Source organism: Acartia tonsa, chromosome 5, assembly GCF_053477335.1.
Source record: "Acartia tonsa isolate MP-2025a chromosome 5, ASM5347733v1, whole genome shotgun sequence".
NCBI classification, from domain to species: domain Eukaryota; kingdom Metazoa; phylum Arthropoda; class Copepoda; order Calanoida; family Acartiidae; genus Acartia; species Acartia tonsa.
Genome location: NC_137264.1, coordinates 5,232,843 through 5,242,761, shown reverse-complemented (window position 1 = coordinate 5,242,761; position 9,919 = coordinate 5,232,843). Strand labels below are relative to the sequence as shown.

Here is a 9,919-nt window from a genome sequence, read left to right as displayed (position 1 = left end):
CCAAGCACTGAGCCCTGTGGGACTCCTGATTTCACCTCAATCCAGTCAGATTCCTTGCCATTTATAACAACTCTTTGTTTTCTTCCAGTTAGCCAATTTTGTATCCAGGTAAATATTTCCCCTTGAATTCCAAAACTTTGGACTTTTTTCATGAGTTTGGTTCTTGAGACTTTATCGAATGCTTTGGCAAAGTCAAGGTAAACAACATCTACAGGTATGCTCTCATCCAGGCTTTTCATAATGTGCTCCGTGAATTCTAGAAGGTTGGTGGTGCATGATTTGCCTTTCAGGAATCCATGTTGGCTGCTTTTCATCAGGTTGTATCTAATAATATGGTCATTAATAGCATCTTTAATTATGGACTCCAGTAATTTACAAACAATACTAGTTAAAGATATTGGTCTATAGTTACAAGATTTTCCTTTGCTGCCTTTTTTAAAAATGGGTGTTATATTCGCATCTTTCCAATCAGAAGGATTTGTTGAATAAAACTGCCAATGGACCAGTTATATAATCCTTAAATTTTTTCAATATTGGTGTGGGAATATTGTCAGGTCCGCAACTGTTGGTGTTCTTCAAATTGTCAATTTTTTCAGCAATCATCAATTTTGTAACAATAATAAGATTTAACGGAATTTCATAATCTTTTTCAGTGGTGGGAGGTGTATTTCCATTAGCATCATCAGAAACGAACACAGAAGCAAAATAGGAATTAAGGATGTCAGACATCTCCTTGGCATCTGTAACAACTTTTTTGTCACTTATGAGAGGACCAACACCAGTTTTTGTTTTAGTTTTTGATTTGAGGTAGGAATTGAATTGCTTTTTATTTGAACTGCTGGCTATTTTTCTTTCAAATTTGCGTTTTGCATTCCTAACTGCTTTCCTGCAATTTTTTTCAACCTTTTTGTAAATCTTCAGGTTTTCTTCTGTTCTGTCATGGCAATAAATAGCAAACCTTCTACTTTTTTGTCTGCTAAGGCTTATCACTTTTTTTGTAATCCAGGCAGGTCTTTTTAAATTATCACTTCTTTTTTTCAGCGGGACATATTTTTTTTTATACCATCTAACATCACTGATTTAAAATATTCCCATCCATTTTCTGTATCTAAATTTTTGATGTTGTTTTCAAGCTTACTGTTCATTATATGTTCACAAAATTCTGCATACTTCAAATTGTTCCAATCAGGTATGTCATTAGATGACTCGTTGGTTTTTAGGTCACATAAAATATCTATGCTGATGATGGCATGGTCACTATTGGCTAAATTTCCAATGTTCTCTATATTAAGAACTCTATTTGGAACATTAGTAAACACGAGATCTAAAATATTACCTCTATTATGAGTAGGAAAATTTACAAGTTGTTCCATTGATTTTTCACAAGTTGTATCAACAAATCTTTGGTATTTATTGCAGGAGTTCAGAGTTTGCCAGTTTATGTCAGTCATATTAAAATCACCAATAATGAAGTGATTTTCGTCTTCACTTATTGCACTAAAATGCTCACATAAATTGTCAAGGTTTTCTTGGTTGGAGTTTGGAGATCTATAAATTAAAGTCACAACAAAATCCGTTGTCTGGTCATCATTTAAAACTTTGAAACTACACAATTGATTAAAATTTGAGTCTATGTCACAGGATAAAATTTTGAGTCCATTTCTCACATAAATTAGTAGACCACCTCCAATTCCATTGAGTGTGTCATTACGGTCAACACGTAGTTTTTCATCAATAAAATAGCCTGGAATATTTAACACATTATTTGAAGTTTCACTATAACACCATGATTCAGTTATAAGTATTATATCAGGGTTTTTTTCACTTGAAATAACCTCTAAGTCTTTAACTTTGCTCACAATACTGCGTGCATTACAATACAAAACATTTAGCACCGTTTTTTGACTCTGGGCCTTTCCTTCCTTGTTTCCAGGAGGTTGTCGTCCTCCTCCATCTCCTCCCTGGTCCTTCTCGTGCTGTTGGTCCTGGTTCGGTAGTACAGACGTGTTGTAGCCTCCCTTATCCTTTCTTTTCTCATTTGCCGTTGACCTTTTATTCCCACCAGCTTCCAAACAAAGTTTTTTGCTTCTTCTGTTGAAAGAGAATCATTTTTTGCTTCTACTTCTTCACGGAGCTTTTTGTCATTTGCCAACTGTATTTTAGTGAGATCTGGGGAAATAGATATTTGCCTATTTGTTCTGCTTTTACCTAATTTCCATGCTGAAGAGAGCACTTTATCACGTGTATTTGTTTCTCTAAATCCAATAGTGATTGGTCTAGTTTTGTTATTTTTGAACTCACCAACTCTAGCAAGAAACTTGACATCATTTTTCATATCTATTTTGACAGAGATATCAGTGAAGATTTCAGAGACAAGGGATGAATCTTTACTTTTTTTAACACTTGGCTGCTCATTCTCGTCTTGTTCAGGTACACCATATATGATAATGTTGAACTTTTTGTGCTCTCTAAGATCAAGTTCAGAATAAACTGTCTTGTTGCTTCCACCACCACTATTCTTCAGTTCACCAACATCGTCTGTAAGTAACTTGATATCTTTCTTGGCCTGCGCTATATCAGCAGTTTGGGATTTGTCTGAGGTTTCAAGACTATCAACTCTTAATTTCAAAGAGTCTATTTCCACTTTATTTGAAGTAACCATCTGCTGTAATTTAGAAAGGCCCCTGGAACATCCATCACAAGACCAGAAATGTGAACCCTTTTTCTGAAAAATCTTGTCTATCAGTTTGTATTCATCATCATCTAGACAACAATCTTTATGTAACCAACGATCACATATGGAACAGGATACAGAATATTGCTTGCCAGTGACTTTTTCTTTGCATTCAATACAAAGAGCATCCTCCTTTTTCTTAGACATATTGATGAAAATCTCGTAAGTTGTAGATGAGAAAAGGTCCAAAATCAGACACAGCTAGTTTTGTCTGATTCACTCCACAATAACTCCCAACATAAACATACAATATATTCCACTCTCTCCCCTACCCTACCGAGATGTGATAGGTACGGGGCACCCTCGCGGATGTGTAAGAGAGAATATATAAATAAAATCACAATTTAAATTACAAAATATTACAGAGTTTGGGTGTCCGTTCCTCTTTTTTTTGGTTAGGTAATATTTTGTTTGTTTACTTTTTGGTACTATTTTTTGGCATCTTTTTTTTTTTTCTTTTTTTTTTTGTGTGCCATTTTATATTTGTTTTTTTTAACGGTTTTTTTCAACTTTTTTTTTCCAACTTTTTTTTAAAACTTTTTTTAAAACTTTTTTTTTTCAACTTTTTTTTCAACTTTTTTTTCAACTTTTTTTCAACTTTTTTTTAAAACTTTTTTTAAAACTTTTTTTAAAAACTTTTTTTTCAACTTTTTTTCTGTTTTTTTTAAGTACCTATTTATTAATTGGACCGGACAATCTTTTTATTGCTACAAATGCAATGCTCTGTAATATTAGGGTTAAGGTTGTTAGTCAGGAATACATATATCCTGTGGTTATGTTATATGTGTTAGTCGTGTTAGGTCAAGTATACAGTTTTAAATTAATTATAATTTTAGATATATCTCTTTCACAAATATAATCTTAATTATAATTATCCTGGTTATACATATACAGGAGGGTTATATATTCCGCCTCAACTGTTTCTCCATATCTCAAAGCACAACATTTTTTCCGGCAGCCGCCGGGGAAGACATTTTTATCTCTTGTAGAAGTGAATCAAGCAATATTAGCCCGGTCGTTTTAGATGATATGAAATTTTGAAATGAGGAATCATATAAAAAAATACTTATTCAGTATTTGTATTTTTTTGTTCAGTATTTCAGTATTTTTTCTTATTTTAGGATTCAGTATTTTCAGTATTTCCTTTTTTTTCTTCAGTATCAGTATTTTTTTGGTTGTGGCCACACTGTATATATTACAATATTGTGTACTACTACATTAAGTGTAATGAAAAAAAATATATTAGGTCTTCATTAGATACTTAGTATCTTAAAATAATATTTCATAAATTTAAAGGGGGATGCGGTTTGTGACACTTTTGAAACCTAAACTAAAAGTCAAAAGAACTCAACGAAAACAAGAGTTGGAGCTCTGAAATGTGGCATGCCAGTTGCTTTAAAGTGATGAAGTGTGGAACTGTGAAGAAACGTCGACGGAACCGAAGCTAACGCCGATAACTTCCGTTTCCAGCCGTATATTTTTGTCTTGTTAAATTAAACATTTTTGAATTACTTAAGACAAACATATTTCTTTTCATAAAAAGTGTCAAATGAAAATGTTAGAAAAATAAGTTGTCTCAGATGACTTAAAATTGTCTAATTTGGAAGGATAAAAAAATTTGGCGGTAAACGGCGTTTTCGGCGATAGCAGCGGTTCCACCATCGTTTCTTTACAGTTCCACATTGTTCCTTTTCAAAACGACTGCTGTGCCTCATTTCCGTGCAGTAACTCTTTGTTTAAGTTGAGTTCCTTTGACTTTTAGTTTTGGTTTCAAAAAGTGTCACACCCGCCCCCCCCCCCCCCCCTAATATTAGCGAGGCAAGAATAGTAAATCTTGAATTTTTGTGTTATATAGAAAGGGTGTGTATAATGATGGTAGAATTAATCTGCATCCCTTTTCAAAACATTCTCTAAATTACATACCTACTGTGTTAAGAAAATTGTACATAAATTTATTATCTGCTTTAAAAAAACTGCAATGGATTTTGATTTACTAATCAGATAAGAATGTTAAGTTGATATATTATAGGAGAAGTATCATAATCTAATACAAAAGTCACATAGAAAAAATATTGGTATGATAAGTTAGTTAGGACCTACAAGTTAAATGCAAAGAGTCTGTTCTAATAAATTAATTTTTCATCTTTATTAGTTTTTTGCATCCCCATTATGAAATCAAGACTAATGCAGGTCATTACTTGACATTTTTGAGTGCTTTTTTATAATCTCTCACTCATTTTTTTATTAAAGTTTAAATGAAAAATAGAGGTTTCATTGAATTTAAACTTTGAAATGAAAAGGAGATTTAGGGGTTTCCTAAATTCCTCTTTTACTTAACATCTATAATTTTATGTTACTTTTTTGCTTTTATTAACACAGCAGTAAAAATAATTCATTTCTTTATTTCACTTGCAACCAAATCTAGAAATTAATAAAAATTTAAGCCAACGAATGGATGAAATCTCAAAATTAATTGAAAATAACTGAAGAGGTATTTTTTCATGTAGGTATAAGTTTCTTTTATCTTAGGTTAGGTTTTTTTAAGTACATGTACATACATGTTAGCATCACTGTGGCAAAATAAGGGTATGGGGGGTTCTGTGCTCGGTAAGCATTTTGAGGGAATGCACTTGTTACCAAAATTTATAAATGTTCTCTACCCACATAAAATTATATAAAAAGAGCTGTGCTTCTTTGTCAGGCGTCTTATTTTCCATATCTGGTGAATTTTTAAGCTCTTAATACTTAATTGTTTATATGATTTTTTTACTTTACTTGAATCATTTATTAAAAAGGAGACACTCTGTTATATATTATGGCTGTTTCATACATTAAAAAATTATCTTGTCCTTTTTTTCCCAAATTATAGAATTAAGAATGAATATTCTTGTATTCATTCGAAACCGATTAATATCCGGTGGATTAGAACCGGTTCTGAATCTCATCCATACGAAAAAATTATGTCTAGCATCGTATTATGTCCAGTTTTCGGGTATAGTCCTTTCCACGACATCCCTCCATAAGGAGCGATTCGTCGTATTTTTACAATGGCTTTTTATAGGTTATTTTAGGTTAGGTTAGGTTATATTGTGTTAGGTGATTGCCCCACAGGGTTAGGTAATTGGCCCCGCAGGGTTAGAGCCCCCCGCAGGGGCTAAAAATAGGAGAAAAGCTACTGTGAAAAATACGAAGAATCGCTCCTTATGGAGGGATGTCGTGGAAAGGACTATACCCCAGTTTTCTACGAATATAAAAATGTACAATCATAAGATTAAAACCAGTTTTTTAGCCCGTGCCGTCGGCATCTCAGTCTGAACCTGTAGGTTTACCATTACAAACACGTAAATTTCATTTATTTCACAAGGATAGTATATTTTAAAATCTGTAGGTAGTGAATGATGCAATTTTGGTGTGATATTGCTTAACCATATTTTATTACCTATTGATTGATTTATTACTTGTAAAACATATTGCCAGTGTTGACATGATGCTACAGCAAATAGGGGCAAGCAAATGTCGAAATTTTCAAAAAGAAGAAATCGAACTATGTAGTTTCTTATTGCTTGTAATATTTACTAAAAAAATATTTTAGAATTTGTTATGCTCTGCTACAATTAAATTCCCTTCTGTATTTATTAGGTACACTTTGTATGAATACCAAAATATATTGATAAATATGTGAAAGGTTGTATACTGAAGCTGTCAATTTAAACACCACAAGATTTATTTGGGTAATTCCTTTATTTCAACCTAGCTATTCCTAAAATTCGCTTTAATATACCATTACATGATGTAAAAAAAAACTCGAGTATTTTTTTGGGTTTGTTGAAAAAAAAATGGGGGTAAAAATTATTATTTTTAAATGGGACTAAGACTATTAGAAATATCTCGGGAAAGTCTAACAGGTCCTAAAAGACGTTATCCTAGGACTTTGGGAAATTTGTCAAAATTGATCTCAAAAATGGCACAGACTTCGTCCCGCCTCGAGGCGAAGTCAGTATAGCATTTTCAAACTTCAAAAAATCGATGACGCATTGATTTTCTTACAGTATGCCCCAAAGGTAAAAGTTGCCAAATGTTATAAAGAGCATGCACAAATGTTTTTTTTTATGAAGATAGGTCAATTTTTCTACCGAAAAAAAAAAATTTCCGAATTACACGAAATTTGATTTTTTTTTCTCGAAAATTTCACTTTTTTCTATGAAATTGAAAAAGTTAGTATAAAAAGGCAAAACCGAGTTCGCCCCGCTTCAGAAAAGGTCAATTTGTGAAAAAAACTATACAAGCTTTTTTAAAGTTTTAAACGGAAATGGATAGCCCATTAGATGCTTATTAAGTCCCCTGAAGACATCTAAGCTCTAGCTCTAACCAGTTTTTGTACAACTTATTCTTTTTCTGACCCCCAAAAAAATCAACAAAAAGAAATTTTCGTCCGACTTTGAGACCCAATAAGTCTAAAATTCATCTCATTTTATACTTTTTTAGTTAATTTGTTAAGGAACAAATTTTATTTTATGTTTTTTCTGTCAGTCGATTAGAACATGAAGAAAAATGTCATTTAATGAAAGTGTGTCAAAAATTACCGACTTCGCCTCGACACCCTAAAAATCTTTGGATTTGTTATAAAATCAATAATAAGCTAGGAAATATTTTTTTTCATACCTAACATCATTCTGAAAAATTTTATTTGCGGGTTTCTTGATATCCTTCCATTTTTTTCTTGAAGGACCAATCTCATTTTATGTACGTAAAAATACGGAGGAAGGAGGTGGTTAATTTGTGTAGAGATCACGTAGCTATATTGTATAAAGTTTATGAAATTTGGAAGGCAAAATTAAGAAAGTAATACTGGTAATTGTTACCACTTTTAATAGTTTTGTGCTAAGGGTTTTGTCAGGGGGTTGAGAACTTATTAGGGGTGAAACGTGGGGAAGACGTTCCCATTTTCATTTCTAAAAAGGGTTATTGAAGCCCATTTAAAAAAAATATACAAAAAATGGATAAAAATATACAAAAATAGTTATTTCTTTCATCTGGATATAATACGATGCTAGACATAGTTTTTTCGTATGGATGAGAACCGGTTCCTATCCACCGGATTCGAATGAATACGAGAAATTAATTTACCTGATACCTACCATACTACCCCTCATTTTTAATAGCTGAAGAAAGAGTTGGCCCCTTTTTACTCATTTTATCTAATTTTAGATAATTTAAAATTTATGGCCATTCATTGTAATCTAAACAGGTTTAAAGAGGAAAACAAAGGAGGAGAGAGTTGGAGTTGCAAGTTCATTTTACACATATTACTAAACCAGAATTGAGAAAGAAATAAACGTTTGGGTAGTTATTGTTTATTTACTTAGCCTTCTCATTATTTATTGATGAAATTATGTAATTTAATCATGCATAAAATGAAAGATCGAGAGATGACCTACCACCACCCCTCCCCCTCGTATAAAATTTAAAATTATGATTTTATAATTCTGTTAATAAAAATTATTGGAACTTGCAAATCTTAAATAAATAAAAAAGCATAGGTATTTATTACCTATAATACAGTTATGTAAACTTCAAAGAAACGCTTTATCCTTAATTGTAAATGTAAAACAGTTGTTTAAAAAAAAAAATTTTGACGTTACTTACCTTACAAATAATACCTAGATTTTTAATTTTTAGAATTGTCTTTTTTTTAAATTTGCAATTATATAATCTAAAGACTTAAACCAGATAAGGCTTTGCCAAAACATAAATAATTATGTACCATGGTTGAATCTAATAAAACAGGCGAAATATTTAGCAGTTCTAATCTATTTGATTTTTTCTTTAAAAAAAAAATTAGGGAAACAAATATCAATATGTATGGAAAATATGTTTTATAAGCTTATTATGCATACAAGACTTAATACAAATTTATTAGAATCGCTGATTTTAAAGAAAACTATATCTAGTGATAAGGGATTATGTATCTTTAGAAAAAAAATATTGTAGATTTGTAGAACTTCTTTTACAGATACATCATTCTTTGACATTGCTTAAATCTTTATTTATAAATTTTTTTATGTTACTTTTCCCGGTCTTCCTGATAATATCTAGTTATATTAGTTAGGAATAAGTATGTTTCAATTAGGTTTAATAAAATATGTTGAATTATTTCAGAAAAAATGCGGCGGTAGTATGGATCAACTACTAAAAAGCCTGGTTAACATACCAAATATAGGTAAGGAAGGAATAATAAACTTTTTAGATTAGATTAAATTGAAGATAATTTAACCTTCCGTTCCTTAGGTAAACCTTAATGTTTTTTTTTAGGTATAATACATTAAACAACTTAAGTTTGTTTTAGAATTAGGTTTAATAAAACATTATGTCTACTTATGTCTGCTTAAAGGGCGAATATAGGTTGGATATGATATGAGCTTATATCAAAGGTGCAAGTATATACATTATGAATAACTCAAGCAAATAAAGATATTCCATTGGATAAGGCCGTTATAGCTAAAAACCTAGCCATTTGGGCTGATTTGTGACGTCAGAGGAGTGGTTCCCTAACATATTCAAATACCCATATTCATAGAGTTTGCCTAAATACTGTTGTTATTTTGCAGTACAAATAAATGAGAAAAATGTTTCGGGAATTAATCAGGGGTAAATATACCCTCCTTCTACCTTCATACAAAATATATAAAGTAAAATATTTAAAAGTTAAAAAAACATCAAATAATGTAAAAAGTAAAAAAAAATAATCAATAAAATTTTCTTGGAGGAAGAATGATTTCAAATCCCTGTTTTTTTTGTGGCCGTGTGTGTGTGTGTTGAAAATGCGTAATTAAGGGTGTTTATATCATCTAGATTTAATCAATTATCTTTGTACAGAAAATAAACTTTAAGACGTATTATTTACCCTAGTCAATATTCCTGACTCACTTCTACGCAAATTATTTTTACGCTTTTTAAAAATGAAATAAAATAGTATTTAATCTAAAATAATAAACATTTAAATTATCATTTAAGATGTGTGCCAATGTAATAGTCAATCAAACTTAAGCAAAATAGTCAAAAAAAAGTCTTGTAAAGGGCTAAAATAATCGATTTGGTCGGCAATCTCATTTATTATATGTTCAATTGAAACACAAAATTGCAAAATCTACTTAAGGATTTTTTTGAATTATTAAATTTGGCATA

At 31.1% G+C, this 9,919-nt stretch overlaps 2 protein-coding genes across 3 annotated transcripts in view; one reads left to right on the top strand and one right to left on the bottom strand.

Moving 5' to 3' along the window:
- The window catches only part of LOC145319907 (SID1 transmembrane family member 1-like), a 68,003-nt gene extending 64,258 nt beyond the window's left edge, over positions 1-3,745 (bottom strand). Inside the window, exon 1 of the mRNA XM_080162308.1 lies at positions 3,717-3,745. The gene's annotated coding sequence lies outside the window, so the exon portion shown is untranslated. The remainder of the gene's footprint in view (positions 1-3,716) is intronic.
- Positions 3,746-7,854: 4,109 nt separating this feature from the next.
- Positions 7,855-9,919, top strand: part of nsl1 (non-specific lethal 1) — a 46,668-nt gene continuing 44,603 nt past the window's right edge. Inside the window, exon 1 of one of the 2 annotated variants that reach the window (XM_080159979.1) lies at positions 7,855-8,954. In XM_080159979.1, the coding sequence (XP_080016105.1) occupies positions 8,852-8,954 (103 nt within the window). In that variant the 5' untranslated portion in view covers positions 7,855-8,851. The remainder of the gene's footprint in view (positions 8,955-9,919) is intronic. The other variant, XM_080159977.1, reaches the window with a different exon arrangement.